Source organism: Python bivittatus, unplaced genomic scaffold (genome assembly GCF_059951505.1).
Source record: "Python bivittatus isolate LINGU-HERP-01145 unplaced genomic scaffold, Pbiv_v1 ctg000700_np1212, whole genome shotgun sequence".
Lineage (NCBI taxonomy): Eukaryota > Metazoa > Chordata > Lepidosauria > Squamata > Pythonidae > Python > Python bivittatus.
The window spans coordinates 27,946,119-27,966,337 of NW_028277098.1; the positions used below are offsets into that span (position 1 = coordinate 27,946,119).

Below are 20,219 nucleotides of genomic sequence, written 5' to 3' on the forward strand. Positions count from 1 at the left end.
GTTACCTGTAGTAATGGCACCTGTTTGACCTTGTTATCAGTATAAAAGACACCTGTCCACAACCTCAAACAGTCACACTCCAAACTCCACTATGGCCAAGACCAAAGAGCTGAAGGACACCAGAAACAAAATTGTAGACCTGCACCAGGCTGGGAAGACTGAATCTGCAATAGGCAAGCAGCTTGGTGTGAAGAAATCAACTGTGGGAGCAAGAATTAGAAAATGGAAGACATACAAGACCACTGATAATCTCCCTTGATCTGGGGCTCCATGCAAGATCTCACCCCGTGGAGTCAAAATGATCACAAGAACGGTGAGCAAAAATCCCAGAACCACACGGGGGGACCTAGTGAATGACCTGCAGAGAGCTGGGACCAAAGTAACAAAGGCTACCATCAGTAACACACTATGCTGCCAGGGACTCAAATCCTGCAATGCCAGACGTGTCCCCCTGCTTAAGCCAGTACATGTCCGGGCCCGTCTGAAGTTTGCTAGAGAGCATTTGGATGATCCAGAAGAGGATTGGGAGAATGTCATATGGTCAGATGAAACCAAAGTAGAACGTTTTGGTCTAAACTCAACTTGTCGTGTTTGGAGGAGAGAGAATGCTGAGTTGCATCCAAAGAACACCATACCTACTGTGAAGCATGGGGGTGGAAACATCATGCTTTGGGGCTGTTTTTCTGCAAAGGGACCAGGACGACTGATCAGTGCAAAGGAAAGAATGAATGGGGCCATGTATCATGAGATTTTGAGTGAACACCTCCTTCCATCAGCAAGGAAGGAGAAACGTGGCTGGGTCTTTCAGCATGACAATGATCCCAAACACACTGCCCGGGCAACGAAGGAGTGGCTTCGTAAGAAGCATTTCAAGGTCCTGGAGTGGCCTAGCCAGTCTCCAGATCTCAACCCCATGGAAAACCTTTGGAGGGAGTTGAAAGTCCGTGTTGCCCAGCGACAGCCCCAAAACATCACTGCTCTAGAGGAGATCTGCATGGAGGAATGGGCCAAAATACCAGCAACAGTGTGTGAAAACCTTGTGAAGACTTACAGAAAACGTTTGACCTCTGTCATTGCCAACAAAGGATATATAACAAAGTATTGAGATGAACTTTTGATATTGACCAAATACTTATTTTCCACCATGATTTGCAAATAAATTCTTTAAAAATCAAACAATGTGATTTTCTGGATTTTTTTCCCCATTTTGTCTCTCATAGTTGAGGTATACCTATGATGAAAATTACAGGCCTCTCTCATCTTTTTAAGTGGGAGAACTTGCACAATTGGTGGCTGACTAAATACTTTTTTCCCCCACTGTATATTTAGTCTGCAGAAAAGTCTGAAGGAAGATATGATAGCAGGCATTTAAACTGTTGTCATATAAAAGAGGAAGTAGACATGATTTTTATTGTAGGATCAGAACCAATAATAGCAGGAATTTTCTGATGGTAAGAGTAGTTAATCATTGGAATAGGCTGCCTTATGAAGTAGTATGGTCCCTTCACTGGAGGTCCTCAAACCAAGATGTTCTCAAAAAGCAGATTAGATACAAGGCTTGCAAGATCATGGTTCATGTTTTCTTTGCTTACCATCTAGTGTGTCATCCATGGTTAGGCAATAGTACACTCAAAGAAAAGTAAATGGATCCTTCCTACTGTTGTTCACTTTCACATTTGTCCTTTCCTGTCTCCTCCCTGCTTTATTAACCCTTTTTAAAAGGATCAACCAAAATAAGCAGTATCTTTGGAAGTATTATTCATAATACATGAATTTTTGAATGCACCATTTTGGGCAATGAATTAATTCAGCAATATGCATTTAAGAACACTATTTTTTCAAATTATGCATTTTTGAAACTGAGAATTTCATTGCAGAATTCTCAACAATCTAAAGACTGAAGGACAATTCCATTCTAGTTAAAACAAAATTAAGAAAGAGCTTCTATAAAATCTTGGGCAAGAACTTGAGAAAACAGAAGAACTGCATTTGGGGTAATATTTCTCACACAGTATGCTTCTACTTGTATAGAAGTAGATCCCCTTGAACGTGTGAGATTTGCAACTATTAGAAGAGAACCTTTGGGTTAAAATCTTGATCACCTAAGACAACCACAAGGAAGTTTACAATACTTCACCATGGAGATGCCACATTTTGCATTGTCCTCTATTGTGATGAACATGTGTAAGCCAGTTCTGAGTAGATTTACATATCATTTACCACAGCATATCCATAGCTTTCAAATGGAAATGAATGGTAGAAAACTGAATACATGACACTGCACCATTGGCCTTCCCTTCTAAGCATCTAGATGAAAGGTTAAATGAAATTATTTTTAACCCCCAATGCTACAAATAATAATTTCCAGTCAAAAGCATATATAGCCTCATTTGACTTCTTGATATGGAACCACTTAGTACTCTGTTTTAGGTTGCTACCAGACTTTCCACCCATCAAGAATCTCATTCTGACAGGGCACAATATCCCAATGAAGTGTTTATGTCACTGAAGAAATTGTATTGAAGTTCTGGATTAACCAAAGGAGTCCTCCAACATGCATACCTTGCCCCAACAGGATTAATGTAAACAAAAGCAGATTTTATTTTATTATCCCTTCCTTTATCTGACACTAGGTTTATATGTGACTATACCTTAGAAAAGGTAAGCACTTGAAAAGTCAGCTTTTGCTCAAGGGTGAAAATGGGGGAAAAAATGAAATGATTTCTGGATTTGCTGACTAAAAAGGTTGAATATGGGATAGAAGGGAACCATGTAATGTAATTTTAGAGACGGAGGAGGGATACTAAGTTTGTTTGTAACTGCAATGAAGACAGGAAGTCACTTCTTTCATTATCTTTTTCTTTTTTCTTTTTCCATTTGTACTGCTTTCTGCACTTTTCCTTTTATCTTTTTTCTTAACTTTTCTTTATATATTTTCATGTTTATCTTTTATTTCTGCAAAAATTTCTAATAAAAGTCATATATATATATATATATATATATATATATATATATATATATATAAGGTTTTGCTCAAGGGTGAGAAAGGTTTCACCCGATAAAGCAGGTGCCAGGGCCCAGCACCCAAATGGTTTGGGAGCCAAATCTCTATCCTGAAACATCTCAAGTAACAGCAGGACTATAGGAAGCTGCCTTGGGTTGACTCTGAAATTAGCCCTTCCCAATTTCCATAAGGAGTATTTCCAGTCTTCTAAAGATACCAAGGACTGAAGCTGAGATCTGTTCTACACTGAGTTAGAACCCGGTCCCATACGCTTCTGAGCACATGCACAGAAGATGGTGACTCACAACCAGGTAATCAAAGAACCCTCCTTACGTGCAAGGTGATGCACGTAAACAAGGGCAAGACTTTGACCACATGGCTGTGGCTGCCATCTTGACTTTTTTGACCCTGCTCTGCCAACATCTCAATGCACAGTAATATTTACTTTCACTTGAGTAACTCCTACTTACCCTCTTAAGGGGCTATTTTCAGGGGTCTTCCTACTCCTCTGGGAGTAGCAGTGTTAGGCTTAGAAAGATTGAAACTTGGGCTACCAGACCAGGAACAGAAAACTTTCTCCATCTCCTTGCTGTTGCCTAGTACAGCAGCCCAGATAAGGTAGTTCGAAATCCAGGGTTGGTTTGTTGTGTTTTAGAAAGTACACCTTATATATTGAGGTTTTACGGAGTATTTCTTTTAAGATGAAAATTGCACACCTTTAATCACTGAGGGATATGGTATCATGAATATTTCCACCTACGTTCAGTCTACATCACTAAGAAACAATTACAAAAATTAGGTGGAAGTTTCACCAAGGATCATTCCTTCATGCTTTCAGACCTGCTTTACAAGCACATGTACATTTTTAAACACAGTCTGTGATAAATATGATTGTTATTATCTCAAAAGCCTTCCCTGTTTGCTCTCTGCTTCTCTGTTTATGAAATGCCATAACAAAAGTGAGCTCACGCTTATGTGATTCTGCAGTGTGATGTTCCTGTGTGCCAGATGGGCACTTTCAGGCCTGTATGAGCGTGGATTATTTCATTTCCTACATCTGGGACTCCAAATGGCTGTGCAAAATGCAACAAGAGAGGCCTGGCTTTCTCAGCTGGGGAAACCTGCCTTCACAAGGGGTCTCGCTAGATCTGAGAACCTAAAGCAAAAGGAGTGCCATGTATGGTGTCCACAGGTTCATGCACAACTAAGGTCTGAAGTAAAAACCTTTAGATCCAGGAACGAGGTAAAAATAAACAGTAACTAATGCTATGCGTCAGCTACAGAGAACAGAAAGGAGAAAAGAAAAGAAAAAAATAAACCAGGAGCAATTTCTCGGCTGGCCGTAGAAAATGAGTTTGAAATGCTGCATTGTTATGGTGGGAGAGATGCTGTGACCTTCAGACTGAATTCCTAAGGAATCAAGCATGGCCCATGAGAACTGACTCAAAAGTCCTGGCATTGACCATATTGCCTTGACTTCCTTTTGACTGATCTCCATTTGGAAACCTCACAAAGTCTTATCAGAACTCATAATGGGCTCCTGCAGGTTCATTTAAAATTGGATAACTTTATCCCTCCCACCCTGATTTTAAAAGGTGGAGTAGCAAAGAATGAGTCTGTTATACAAAGCAATGATCCCACACCAAACTCTACTCAGTTTAGTAGAGTCTGCCGGGAGATCTAGCATTACCTTGCAGACCATCTTAGCATGTTTTACCAGGAACTCTCACCTCAACTCAACTCATCTATATGTTCTTCGGATACTCTTGCCTCTACAGGTAGTCCTCCTTTAGTGACTGCCTCAACCATTTGCAGTTACAACAGTGATGAAAAAGTAACCCTGCGACCAGCAAAGGAAAGCTGAAGTAAGATCATAAAATTGTGATATTTCACTTAGCAACCACTTCACTTCACAATCGAGTTGCCGGTCCCAGTTGCGGTCACTAAACGAGGACTATCTGTATAGCAGAAATTGTAACGTAGCCTGTATTTTGGGAAAAAGTGCCCTTCCATCTTGAATGACAGACTTTGATTCTTGAACAAAAGTACTCCCCTCTCAGCTACCTCGATTCTGAATAGGAGTGTCATAAACTCTACTATTGTTTAAATAACTAATGAAATGAAATTAATTTTATTTATTTACCGCCTTTCCTACTGAACTCAAGATGGAATACATAGCACTCCCTCCTCCAGTTTTTGCCATGAACAATCCTAGACTGAAAAGAATATGATATGTATTCATTGTGAAAAACAAACTGAAAGTGAATCAGTCATGTTTGAAGGAGAGAGTGTATACGAGTGGGCTACCACATAGCTTTGGGCACAATCAGCTTGCATTTTTTAATGTGGCATTATGCACTTGTATGCTGTGCAATCTTTGGGGGATGGGATATCTTGCAGAGAAGGGCTATAGGTGAGTGATAGAGTACATGATATGCATTTAGAAGTGTCATACTCAGTCCCCACTATATGCAGGTTGGATTGGGTAGACTTTCACCCATCATGATACCTCCAGAAGTGCTGGACTGTGATTCCCATTGTCCTCAGCCAGCATACCATGATAGGTAAGGACAAAGAGAGCTGCAGTCCAATACATTTAGAGGGCACCAAATCAAAAAAGTCTGTATTGTCAATACTAGATGATGTACTGACAATTATACAATTAACAACAACTTCAAATCAGGTGTGGTCCTCCTCCTTCCAAGTATTTCAGAGTTATCCTAAGAATATTTGTAAAACTATGGAATCCTCTACAGATGATGCAAAACTTGCAAGATCCTGGACAGTTTATATGTGGCTCTGGTTACATATGAATTATGGTAGCTATGGAACCCCTACAAATGAAGAGGCGAAGCTAAGTCCTATCCAAACCTGAGATTCAGGAGGTGGGCATTATCTATCCATAACTGAAATGTACTCTGTAGTCATTTCCATACTGGAGACTTCCATACTAAGATGACTTTTAGCATCTAGAGCAGGGCTTCTCAACCTTGGCAACGTGTGGACTTCAACTCCCAAAATTCCCTACCCAGCATATGCTGGCTGGGGAATTCTGAGAGTTGAAGTCCACACGTCTTAAAGTTGCCAAGGTTGAGAAACCCTGATCTAGAGCTATCCAGCCATTGTTGTGGCAGAGTAACAGTAATGGAATAGGCTTTATATCACTGCAGTGATGGCTATGAAGCCACTTAAAGTCTCTCACGAAGAAATGGGCTATGATTGTAATCCAATTCAAAGAGATGGCTAGGCTATCTCAAAGAATTTGCACTAGGCTCAAGCCATGCTATAGTGTGTTGTTAATTTTGGTGTTCGTACCCCAACTTTAATTCATAAGGCAGGTTTGGGAATTTCTTTCAGGTTTAAAAGCACTTTCTTTAAGGATACAACAGGACTCTTATTTGGGAAAAAGTTATCCCTAATATAGTTTTGTAGCTCTTTTGATTCTCTCTAAGGGTTACCTTGTGTAATAAAACTAAAATGTAAAAAGAAGTAGGGAGCATTTGCAAATTTTCCAAAGGTTTATGGGTGACTGATTATCTTTTCTGGCAATGAGGATGAGCTAAACAGAAAAAGTACAATTTCTATCCTGAATCTGTAAGTGCTAAAGCTGCCATACAAAAAGGTGATAATCTTAGGATAGCATCATCTTTTAGTCTGGGAAGGGCAGAATGAAAAAAGAGGCAAAAAAAAAAAAAAAACCAACAGAAAAACTTACTGAAAATAATTTGTGACAGAATAAAATAATAAACAGCAGTTGCCTTCATGGTTTTGCATAAGATATTTACAAAGCAGAGAAGATCAGTGTTTGCTTTATGCATTTTCACATCCTGCTCAGTTTAAAGCAGCAATTTTCTGCAAGGACAACAGAGGAAAAAAACATGCTTTACACTGCTTATATTAATTACATTTTTCATTACCCGTCATGTTTTCTACAGGCTTATGTATTATTACTGCAAAATGTAATGAAACAGAAAAGGGGAAGGGGAGGGGGGAGAAGAGAGGGAAAGAATGGACTTCTGGGAAATTTTCCAATTCTTGAAATGCAATGTTAATTGAGAGCTATTTTTAGGTCAGTGCAGAGAGTGTGGGACCCGGTGCCATCCGTCACAGAATGGGTATAAGCCAGAAGCTGTTGTGCTTCATTGGATGTGATGCTCCCACTGATGGAAGGAGAAGGAGAAGGAGGAGAAGGAAGAAAGAGGAATACTGTCCTGCAAAGGGATATATCTTCTCCATTCAATGGCTCTGTGCAAAGGCCTTGAAGCCAACAGGCAAAGAAAGGATGCAGCCATGGATTTGTGCCAAAACCCAACAGGTTTGAACTGTAAGAGTTCAAGAAGGAGCTGCCATGACAAGAGGTTAGATTAAATTAAAGCAAACAGCTCCCTTCCTTTTGGTGGCCAACTTCCAGCTCTATGAGGGAGCAGTGATTCGAAATCAACATGCAGTCCGGAGCACTGGATTGGAAATGTGATCCTTTAAATTTATATATCTTTCCCAAAGTCTGCCAAAAATCAATTATTTTAATTTGTATATAGCACAGGCATGTACTGATTCAAGTTTTCTTTTGAAGTATGGTTTAAACAGCCAGCAAACAAAGCTCCTCACTCTTCCAAATGCAATAAAGAAGGGAAGGGAGGGGGGTAAAATGTCGAAAAGACCACAAGTTCTTGCAGTTTCTTTGATCCCAGCAAGAAGACACACAGAGCCAGTTCAAGCAAAACTAGGAACCCCTCACCCAGGCATTCGATTGGAATTCCTGGAGTCAGCAAGCACGTGACTGACCACTCTCCCTTCTTCGAGCATTCTGTTGCCATCTTGAAGGGCAGATGCAAGTCAGCTCCATGCTGGCTTGCTTTCCCATCCTCCCTTAAAAATCCCTGTAGAATCTATGGGTAGCTTTGAACGTATGAAGAAAAAACACAAACCCAGCATTTTTTATGTGGAAAATCTAGATATTTCTAGTTAGAAGTACATCACTGGGGTTTATAAGTGCTTAGAGGAGCCCAGTTTTATCACTTCAAGCTTGAGCCCTGGAGGCCACGTGGACACATGCTTGCAATTATCTCAGCTACAACATGGGCGTGCCTTCCCACTGCCTTCTTGCAGGATCTTTTTTCAACTTCCCATTCTAGCTGTGGCATTTGCAGGTGGTCTCCCATCCAAGGGATAACCAGATCTGACCTTGCTTAGATGGTTTTCAATCAGCCCAGACCAGCCGGGTGAGGACTGGTTTGCTGGATTGGGTCAGAGTCTAATTCCAACTCTCTAACATATCCCTTGGGGATAATAATGTGCCTGTTGGGCAAGATTTGTGCCCTATTTTTTTAAAGGTTATTTTAATGTTTAAAAAACAAATGGAAAGGCAACATGCTGTTGCACAAAGCCCTAGCCACTTCTGTTTCCCACAATGCTTCTGGGCCACACAGGCCCCAGATGCATTCTTAGAAAATAACATGGTAGGTGGCTGCAGTCCAGGGTTTTGCTTGCCTTCTGTTCAATGGGTGTTTTGTGATTTGCCACAGCCACCATGGAACCATTTTGTAAGAGTGCCCATAAAAAACTCTGAAAAGTCCATATGTGTTTGCTGGCCCCCAAAGTTTAGGGACTCTGGTCCAGCTTTCCAGCAGGAAGTCCATTCTACCTTATATTCACACGTTGGCATTATGTAAACTCCATCCCACCTTCCTCCAGAGAACACTTAAATAAAGAAGAACGTTTATCGCAATTGCTAAAAATGCACGTAGCATCTGACTCAGTTTTATGCTGTTTTTCCATATTTTTTCTCTCCCTCCTCTCCTTAACTGGAAGGATTTTTTATTTTAGAAAAGTACTTGGAACAGTCCAGACTGTCCAACGTACTCAGTATGTGTGCCAAATATTTTTTTGTTTTCATTAAAAATACTATTTTATTTAAGGTAGTTAAAAACTTTAGATAGAGAATCTCCATTTCTGTGTGCAAGAGACTGGATTTAGTTCCCACTGCCTTTCCTCCCCATCATTGATCAGACTGTTTAGGGAGCTTCCAAACAAGCATTTTATTTTGGGCAATTGCTCTGCTTCATTCACAATTTTTTACAGGAAGTCCTGATGTCCAAGTCTTACATTTGTAGCTCTCTCGTGATTTCTTATTACTGTTTCATTCTTTTTTTTTCCCCACAAAAGAAAAAGGGGAAAATAAACAAAGCAGCTGAAAATGTTTTATTTGGTAATGCTAAGAGCTGTCTGCCCAGAAGGACAAAAGCAAAGCATTTCTATGTAAATGTTGCAGCACTTCAGCAAAACCAACACCCTGCCTGCTGCAGATCAACACAATGGAAAAAGGTCTTCTTCCTACATGGTTTTTGGTTAGATTTGTTTGATTTCACCTTCCCTGAACACAAGGCTAAGTTAACGTACTGTTCAGAATTACATAATTTCTATTTGTGGACCACATCCAACTTGGCACGGTAAGATCAGGGCCTCAATTCCAAAGTGGCTGGGCCAAGACTGTAAGAGTTTTAAGGGGCAAAATAGGTCTGTTAAGCATCTACAAGGAACTTTTACCTTTAACCTTTAACCCCACCCCAAGCTGATAGGAGTGCAAAAGGAGCATCGTATCTTACTTACCAGATTGGAGGGTTCTGCAAGCCAGGAAAGGGATGATACTGAGTCAGATACGACCCCTGGACCATATTTTGTCCCTCTGTGGTTTAAGCTTTAGGCTACAGCTTGGGGTGGGAGGTTTTTGACCCCTTAAGATCCAAAGACACTCCTGGCCCACTCTCTGCCCAACTCCCATCAGAGCATTTCTTGTGTTGATGGAGGTTGATGGAAGTTGCCAAAGAGGTAAGAAGGGAAGAATTCTCTTTGAGATAGGAACATTACTTTCAACCTCAGAGGGAAAATCACAAAGAAATGTTGGGCCCTGGGTCATAGATTGAGGAGCCTTGGGAGCAAAATATTGCTGATTTTAAAGTGGATCAAGACCATTCTGGATCACCAGAATGCTTATATAAAGAAAATTCAGATAATACCTAACTGATCTTGAAAAGCAAGGCAGGACTGGACCAGGCTAATACTTGGATGGAAGATTACTAGGAAATTCCAGGGTTGTAGGCTAGACTAGGAAATGGGGGGGGGGGGGAGGGGGGAGGTTTCCAGAAGAACAGGGCAATGGCAACTACATTGCCAAGAAAACTAGTTGAGCTCAGTCTGAAGGAGACATTACTCATTGTTTTCTACACTGATATTTGAATAATAAGAATAATAATTGCATACAAACTAGAATTAAAATGACTTCCAAACACTTACATCCAGACATGTGACTCTTGATGCTTCATTTGAAATCTGTAGGCCTTTTAAGGCTGAAACAGGATGCCTACTTATCAGGGAATAAGTTCCATTGAACATAATTTGGATTTGTGTTTGTGTTCTCAATGGGCTGGTTCACCATATTTTCAAACAGTGAAACCTGGCTAAAGCTCATGATCAGCAGCCATGCACAGGCAATGCTGGAGAGCAAGGTCTTTAGCACGCTATCTACACAAAGAGGTCATGAATTCAGCTACTGCAAAAGTCCCCCTTTGCCCAAGCAGGCAAAATAACGCAAGTAGAAATGGTGAGACCCTCACTCCCTAGGCAAATGGTGAATGCAGGTTTAGCCATTTAAAATCGTCCACCCTTTGCTTGCTTTAGATGCTGAAACTCATATGCCTCTTTGTGGGTGTCTACAGCCTACATTCTGGGAATTTTTCTCAGCTGGAGGAGATGCCCAAATTGGAAGGGAAAACCAGAATAATCTTGGTCACATCTAGATATCTGGTAAGGCTTGCTCTAAAACACTTAGCCTTAGATGGATTATGACTCCCAGATAACATGTAAGCTTAAGTTTCTATCATCACAAAGAACATATCTCAGATTCAGAATCATACTTCTGACTTTTAATTTAAAAATGCAAGGAATGTCTCCACTGCCTAGGCTCTTTAGTCCACCCTAATGATCTTGGACATACCTTTAATTCTTAGACCTCTTCTGCTTTATACAATCAAGACATCAACCAGCATGCAGCAAATACAGTATTCAGAACAGGATATAGAGCTTCCAAATACCTGTGCAGAGGTGAATCAACCAAAATCACCCTGCAGTAACATTAGAGGCTCAAGAATCGCCTACATAATGTTTTTTATTCCCCACTAGCAAAAAGCTAGATTAGTGTGGGTTTTACCTGACTATTCCTGTTAGATTAAAAAGAAGAACTACTTTCCCAACATCTCTGGTGCTTAGATAGGAGCGATAAATCATAAATACATTCTAACATGATTTCCTCTTATCTGACACAGTGAATTAAGACTGTTGAGCACAAACATTTATAGCTGAAAATGACAAACGTTTCCTTTTAGGTATGCAGCATCAAAACCATTAAGTTTTATGGCAAAGCACATTTAAAGCTAACACAAGCAATATATATTCGTATACTAAGATGCAGTTGCATGCACATACCAACTCATGCACCATTCATATGTGAACACACTGAACATATGAACAGCCATAGTTGTATGAGGCTTGCAAATATGTAGCAAGACAACAGTTCGTAGGCTATAGAGTGTGTTTAGATAGCATCATAATCATAAACTATAGGAATAAACATAGTTTGCCCTCCAAGTTCATGAGATCCTCATCTTTACTCTTGTGTGTCTGTTCACAAGAAGAATTGGAGGCATTCAGTTCCCTATCAATTAAGTGCAGTTTCTCATGTTATCCAAATCCAAACCAATTGTGGTGGTGGGCATGTGCTTTCACGTCAGTGTTGACTCCTGGAAATTGCCTGGACAAGTCCCTGCAGTTTTCTTGGCAAGGTTTTTCAGAAGTGGTTTGCCATTGCCTCCTTCCTAGGGCTGAGAGCGAGGGGCTAGCCCAAGGTCACCCAGCTGGCTTTGTGCCTAAGGCAGGACTAGAACTCGTGGTCTACTGGTTTCTAGCCTATTGGAACCCTCCTTAGTATACAGCCAGTTTGGTGTTGCAGTTAAGGTATCTGGCTAGGAAGTGGGACACCATGAGTTCTAGTCCCACCTTAGGCACAAAGCCAGGTGAATGGCTTTGGGCAAGTCACTCTCTCTCTCAGCCCTGAGAAGCAGGCAATGGCAAGCCACCTCTGAAAACCTTGCCACGAAATCTGCAGGACAAAGTCCAGGTAGTTGCTAGGAGTCAACACTAACGCGAAGGTGCCTAAGTATAGAAGTGGAGTGGAAGAGGCATTGAGTCACGTACACCACAGCCTTTTCTGCACTGCCACAACATCAGAAGTTTTACAGCACTTCCCTAATCTTCTGCCATGCTCCCTACATCTGTTAACAGGTGGGTGCTGACTGGTGGTACTCTTGTTCAAACTTGGTCAGTTCTCAGCACTTTTTCCAGAGCCACTGTGGGATGGAGATGGTACAACAATATCACAAGCAAATAATGTCCTTGGCAGTATGGTTTGTGCCTTCTCCACAAAATGGAGACGTTACAGATACTAGCAGAAGCTCTTTCTCCAATTTCCATTGCCCTCCTACATCCATGTGCTTCTCAGCAAAAATTACTTAAGGAGAACCACAGTATATAGTTTGGGCATGATGCTAAAAGATGTGTAGTTACCTGAAAGAAGAAATGAAAGATACCCCATAGTAGTGTCAGTTCATAGTCCCCAGTAGTCCTTAGGGAGAGGCCAAGGCTCATTCCAGTAAGAGTAATACATAGCCATTGTGGCAATTATACATATTATTTCACCCACTGCTCAAAATTATTGCTAAATAGAGCATGGCAATTTTGTTGTGAAACTTTCCCAACTTGCATTGCTCCTTTTAATCAAGTAGAAGTCATGTAATAAACCGCAGATTGGAATGGAATTGTGGAAGTGAGATTGATTTCACCAATAGTTGGGTTTGTAGATGAGAAGAGATTCAGATCTCATGCTGAAAATTTTAATTTACTCACTTTCTGTTCCATAGCATGACAGATGTCTTAGGGTTTATGAATATAACAATTAATAGGAGGAATAAGCAATCTTCTGGAAAATCCCACCCCGGCTAAGAATCCTAACTTAAATCAACACTTATCGTTTATATCTTCAGTTGAAAAACACCCAGGGCATGGATTCTGAATTATCTTCCACCTGAAGTCCTTTCAAGTTGCTGATGAAGAAACTGATACGTTTACAAAGCAATAATCACTAATGTTCTGTCCCAAGGCAACAATGAAACTTAAATGTTTGCCACTGTGGCATTCTCATCTGTGCCTCTACTTTATTGGATTTATGGGCCCCAGTGTCATTACTGGGACTGGTCTGGGTTCTTTTCTTGCTTCTGGATGGCAGGTTTAGGCCATAAGACCTGGGGCATCAGAAGTGAGGCTGGTCCCATGTCAGAAGCTGCTAGTTGATCGCCATCTTGGTTCCTCCATGCCATTTGATGCTACAGTGACATGTTATGCAATCCATAGCATAATCCAATTAGTGCTTACATGGGAATAAGTTTATTTAAGATTGCTGTTGCTTCAAATACTCAAAAACAGAAAATACCGTTGGACTGAATAGGCAGGTTTAAAAAGCTCCTATTTACGACAATAAAATAGTCGTTCCAAATAAACAGAAGTGATTGGCCACCAATTTCTAAAACAGGGGGTGAGTCCTATGGGCCCTCCAGATGTGCTGCACTGCATCTCCTAGTTATGCCAGCCAGTATAACCTTCTGCAATATCTGTTTTCTTCTCAGCAGCATCCAATTGTTTGATTTCACCAGCAGCATAATGTTTATAAATATATATCATAATAAAACATAATCATGTCAGCCTCTATTTTTCTATTTGTCCTGCCTCCAACAAACAATATTTTAATTTGGGGGGAGCAAATGAATCTGAAAAAGGTACCAAGTGATTTTGAAGAACAAAACCAGTTTAAGGTGTCAGCTTATCCCTGGGGCATTATTGGCCAATATTTATTCCTCAATAGGTAAATATTGCTTCTTTAACCGTGTCCCCAGATGCAGCTAAAGGCTGGGAACAGGTTCAGAGGCATCACCAGCAAAGTGACTTCTGTAAAACTTTTTCTGCGTTGGGGACTTACTGCCACTGGCCTTTTTTTCTTTTTTAATAAAATAGGTGTGTAAGCCTATTCTAGTGCACCTGTTTTATGCTCTGTGGGTGTGTTTGTGTGTGTAAAACAACATGAAATTGTCTTAATGTAGGTGTTTGTGCACCAAATTCAGTGGCAATTTTCAATTGCTCTGAGGGCTGCCAAAAAGGAGATATAGGTGGCCTATACCTGTCATACAGGTTGCAACACAGAGGCAATTTCACTCACTCCGACTCACACAGTTGCGGCTGGTGTTCCATTTCTTGGTCATGTTACAGATTAACAGAAAGACAAAGAAACATGTTTACTTATTTTCTTCATAGAGTTTATTATCACGAGAATCAAGAATTTTTTGAAAAACGGTCTATGAGGGGGCATGGCGATGAAATGTATTAATAAAAATCTCAGCAAAGCATGCAGTTCACAAAATGACCTCCGTAACAGAAAAACCTCCCAATGTCTTTCTACACTGCACCTTTACGTTGCTTCTATCCTGGGCTGATGCCAGCTGGATTCTAAACTGGCTTGAGACAATTCTGGCCAGATGGGGGCGCTATGGCTGCCAGTCGCCAGGTGTTCAATTCCGGACTGCTAGCGATAGTGGGCCCCCAAGGGACAATTCTCTGCTGTTGTGTCCTTCTCACTTTGTGTGCCAGGAAAGCAACTGCCAATCACTTTCCTTCCTGTGGATGGGTCTTCCTGGATATTTGTGTGTGTGTGTGCACGCGTGCATATACACACACACGTTTAATTTATATATACAAAGTTAAAGCATCAAAATATGTGTGTGTGTAAATTAAATAAAAATTCCTCTCTTGCATTTTCCCAGCTTTTCCTCAGCAAAGTCTGCTGCACCTCTTACTGGAGTCCTTTCTCAGCACCATAGTGATTTTAACGCTTGACAGGCAGAACTTCACGGATTGAAAACCCAACACAAACTTCTTTTTTAATTATTATTTTTCTTTCCCAAAGCTACCGGTCTCATCATTTATCCAGGCATCTGAGACAGAAAGGATTCAGTTCAGCTCCCAAAGAGCCCAAGTGATGACCTTCCTGAGGAAAAGCTGAGAAAGTCAAGCAAGGGGCATTTCTACCTCTGCAAAGTAGCTGAGCAAAGTGCAGGGGTTGGCCTCGAAAAGGTGAGCCACAGTAGGCAAACCGAATAGCCACTCATGGGCCAACACACACTGGAAAACATACTTTCAATTCAGAGCAGGAAAATGTGGGGCCCGGCTGCACTTGTGGTGGGGCAAATAGAAGACAACATCATCTGTTCCTCCACTCCAGACACAGATGGTGGCCCACCCTCACGACCGTGCAGTTAAGGCCTAAGACTGGCTCAGTTCCTAAAAATGCCGCCTTGGATTCTGGGAAAGGCTGTAATAGAAATGCAACAAATTCATCATTAGAAATTAAAATGAATAATGAGAGGAGATTTATAATAAAGGGAAATTGGAAACGTAGCTAGGGTTTTTTGTCCTCTCATTGTGATCTGTCCTTTTTCTGGTGAGATGAGCTCTCGTATATGGGACTGGTATCATTTGGCAGTCCTGAGATCCTATCATTAACTACCAAAAAATATGTCTCTGCTTCTCTACCCCATTACACTGGTTTTATGCCCATCTAATTCCAGAAAGTTCTGCAGCTTACACCCCTATAAGAAGTTTATAATTGATTGTTTCAGAATGCAGGCCATCTTCTGTAGATCTAGCAGAGTCTCCTTTGCTCAGCACATGCTGGAACACACACACACACACACACACACACACACACACATATATATATATTAAAGTGGTCTTTGTTTTTAAGGTCTCTGTTATCACTTGAATCCAGAATGCTGTGACAGTCATCAATCTTTTAAAATTACCCAGAATTTACCAAGCATGTATAGCTGCATGTTTGGGGGGGGGGCATTAACTTGAGGTCAAAATCTTTTCTTTTGTGACTTTTTTGGCATGAAGTGTGTTGACACTGGTTTGTATTCAGTTTTAGCTGCATTAAAATCTTCCATAAGGAAGAGCTTTCAAAGGATACAGTCATCATTCAGGAACCAATGCATCTCTTGTGTTCAGAAAAAAAAAAATCTTCCACATACCGCCAGAATGTCTTACTTTGTGAGATAGAGGAATTGATTGTCCTGGTCCTTCTGAATGGTTTCTTGAAGAGGCCTTCATTTCAGACCCTGTTTCTCTCATGCCAGAAGGGACCCACAATGATTAACACATTGTGTGTGGTGGGGGGAAAGACTGGGGGGTGAGAGCAATTAGCCCAGAATGTAACAAATCTAAAAATAAATTGGCTTCATTTTTGTCTCTCTTGCACCAGTGTAGGCAGAGCAACATTAATTAGCGTAATAGGACAATAGGAATTAAATTGGCTTCATCACCAGAATTTTTTTTTTTTTTTTTTTTGCAGGACGGTTCTGCTGCTGGTATTGCTATCCAACTTCAAAGATTTGGAAAGATGTTGCTGCAAAAGCTGGAGAATAGAAACCTGTTTTTCATCAACCAGGCCGGCCTGACAAATTAAGTCTGTGGAGCCATTAGATTAAGATAAGAGCTTATCTTCTCGACTGACATTTATTCAGAGGTTTTTATACTGCTCAGCTAGTAATTAGAGTCGTTGAATTTTTTTAACACTGCTTTGTCCAGCCACTTGACAACTCAGAGTCCAAAAATATAGTTGGAGAGCGGGCGTATGCATGTATGCATTATATATTTTCACTATATATATATATAGTGAAAAAACACAAAGTAATTAGCCTGGAAAGGTTTCTTTTTGTTTCTGCAAAAATATCATTATGTTAAATCAGGCAGGCAGGTTTTAAGTGATTCTGCCATGTAATCACTTGCATTCAGAATATGGCAGTCCCTTTACATTAAGCCTTCAGGTAGCAACGCTGAGATATCTTTTCTCCCCAGGATCTATAATTTCTTTCAACCCATACATCTTGCAGATTCTAACATGTTATGAGGGCATAATCAAAACGGTGGCCCGAGTTATTAATGACTGCCCGCTGTTTTAACCCACCTAATTTGGTGCACAGGCTGTGATTTCGCAGGAGACTTTCAAAAAGAACTTTGCTTCATATGGCTGATTTCACTCCATAAGGTTTATTTTTCCTGCCCTAATTTTTTGTTATAATAGCCAACTGATTGCTCCACAATAGGCTGATATATTTGATTTGGATGCCAGCTTTGAAGGCTGCTTTAGATTAGTAGATCTTACGTGTGTGTTTTAAGCAGCTCATTTTGAGTAATTTGGAAATCAGAATTGGAATAATAAATTAGTAGTTAAATGGGTGATGTGTTATTTATGGAAATTTCAATGGCTTGTTATGACTGCATCCCTTTAAGGATACCCAATATATTGTTTACACCTTTCACTCAGCCTGCTAACTTTCTTGTCTTTAACATTCCACCCCCATCAAGCATGCACACAGACGCACACACAATGTCAGAAAGTATCTTCATATACAGAAATATGAGTCCATTCAGTGGACCTACATGCATTTTAACTGTTTCTCTTATCTAAGAGGTTTTATCTGAAAGCAGTATATCTCTTAAATGTCTTTCCTTTCAAATTGCATAGGTTACAGCAGTGTTTCTCAACCTTGGCAACTTTATGATGTGTGGACTTCAACTCCCAGAATTCCCCAGCCAGCATGCTAGCAGGGGAATTCTGGGAGTTGAAGTCTACACATCTTAAAGTTGTCACGGTTGAGAAACACTGGGTTTACAGCATCAGGTATCCATTAATAGTTTAAAGGATGTGCATTTGCTTAGAAGACAGATCATGATAAAGAGCAAATGCAGTTGATGAATTATCAGTCTCTTTTCATCACTCAGACAATGACTTTATGAGCTGGTCATCTGAAGGAGGGATTTTATCACAACCCAATAGTCTGGCTTGGGCTAGGTCAACCCAAGAGGAAATTGCTATTTAATTAGGGATCTCATTCAGCAATCTTGGGCCAATCATTCCCCCCAGGCTGATCTACCTTAGAGGATTGTTGTCTGGATAAAATAAAGGATCACAAACATATAATTATGAGTGGCATAAAGGTAACAAATCAAGCCCCCCTTCAATTAAATAATAAAATATAAAGTTTGGAAGGGATCTTGAAGATCATCTAGTCCAACCCCATGCCCATTGCAGGAATCTTCTACTACAGCAACCTCAAGAGAGAGCATTCCAGGCTCTGTTTAAATCCAGAGAGACCACCACTTCCCCAGTCAGCCTCTTCCACTGCCAAACAACTCTTATCATTGTTTCCTGAAGTCAAAACTAAATCAGCATCTTGCAATTCAAAGCCATTGTTTCTTGCCCTGCCTTCTGGAACAACTCTGGACAAACCTACCTTGTCTCCTGCATGATAGCCTTTTACATATTTGAAGACAGCTATGATGTCACCCTGTAATGTTCTCTTATCCAGGCTAAACATACCCATAGCCTCCTGTTTCTTTTGACTGTTTTCTTCCAGGCCTTATATCATGCTCTGGGTCGGCTCCAGTCTGTCAAAATGTTCCTAACATGCAGTGCTAAGAACTGAATGCAGTATTCTAGGTATGGTCTGACCAACACAGAATAGAGAGGAACAAGAATCCCTTCTTTTTCTCTTCTATGGATATTAGTGACTGGTACACCCATCTTTTATTTCCTACACATGCCCCTTTTAACTCTTAGCTTAACTGATAACTCCCTATGCATTCACAAGTGTTTCCTAAGCTGACCACCATTTTTTTCCTGTTGGAATATTGGGTAACGGTACTCAAATTATCTTATTTTTGTGATGTTCCCAACTCTCCTGCACTCTCTTTGTCCCGAGGATTTCTGTCCATGTATTTCCCTAAGCTTGTTGAAAACTCTGTGTGTGTGTGTGCGCACGCGTGTGCCTTTGAATCAATCTTAACTCCTGACAATTACAAGGACAACTCCCTGCAATTTTCTTGGCAAGACTTTCAGAAGCAGTTTGCCCTTGCCTTCTTCCCAGGGCTGAGAGAGTATGACACGCCCAAAGTCACCCAGCTGGCTTTGTATCTAAGGCAGCACTAGAATTCATGGTCTCCCAGTTTCTAGCCCAAAGTCTTTAATCACTACACCAAACTGACTCTCTGACTGAAATTGGCCATCCTGAAATGTAGTGTGCATGTGTAACTATGTTCCAATTTCTCTTTCTGCAGTACCTTAAACCCTAGAAGGATACGGTCACATCCTCCTAAAGTTCCCACTGCTTTTACTTTTTCAACCAGCTCTTCCATATTGGTTAGATTCGGATCTAGGACAGCCAATTCCCTTGTCTCATATTCAGACTTCTGGAAAATGAAACAGTCAGTAAGACTATTCAAGAATTTTTGCAACCCTGCAGTTTTGACCAAGTTGGTTTTCTGAGAGATGACTGAGTAGTTAAAGTCTCCCATTTTTCTGGATCTTTCCTCCCTGAAATTTTTCTAATCTGGTCCAGGAATACATTATCCAGTTCTTCTGCCTGGCTTGGCATACTCTGTGTATTTATATAGAGGCATGAAATTCTTGGTTCATATAGTTTGACCTGTTCCTTCCTGAATTCACATACGCATTTGGAGGCATCTCCACATCCTGCATTCTCCTCCCAATGCTGTTCACAAGACTCAGCATTGCTCTATTTTCTGGGCTCCCTCCTACAAGATTCAGTTTAAAGTCCTCCAGATCAGATTTGCAAGGTGCCATCTAAACACATTTTTCTCAGTTCTCATCAGGTACAGCCCATCTCTTCCAGTTTCTGGATCCAGGGAACAAGACACCTCATTGGCAGTGAAGTCCTGGAATCTGTTCTGAAGCTCCAGAATAGAAGAGCTCCTCTTGATGGGCGTGGACCTATGTGTCACATTCCTTCATTTCTCCTTCCTCTCTACTTGGCTTTCTTCTATTTTCTCTGTGGCCAATTTCCTCTGTCAGCCAGCCCCAAAAGCAAAAGTCAAGAACTTATCTGTGGTCTTAATCAATGTGATATTCTTCCTTCATCTCTCATTAGCAACCTCAATATTTGCCCATATCCTTTGGTAAAATTGTTTTTGGATGGGTCCTAAGGATCCCTTCACTGTACTTTCTTATTCAAGTTCTAATACCCCAAGTCTGTAACCA

At 40.7% G+C, this 20,219-nt stretch overlaps 1 protein-coding gene across 1 annotated transcript in view; it reads left to right on the top strand.

The window, feature by feature from the left end:
• LOC148214158 (uncharacterized) overlaps positions 1 to 17,688 on the top strand; it is a 316,019-nt gene extending 298,331 nt beyond the window's left edge. Inside the window, exon 5 of the mRNA XM_088153832.1 lies at positions 16,512 to 17,688. Within this exon, the coding sequence (XP_088009958.1) occupies positions 16,512 to 16,617 (106 nt within the window). The 3' untranslated portion in view covers positions 16,618 to 17,688. The remainder of the gene's footprint in view (positions 1 to 16,511) is intronic.
• The last annotated feature ends 2,531 nt before the right edge of the window (positions 17,689 to 20,219 follow it).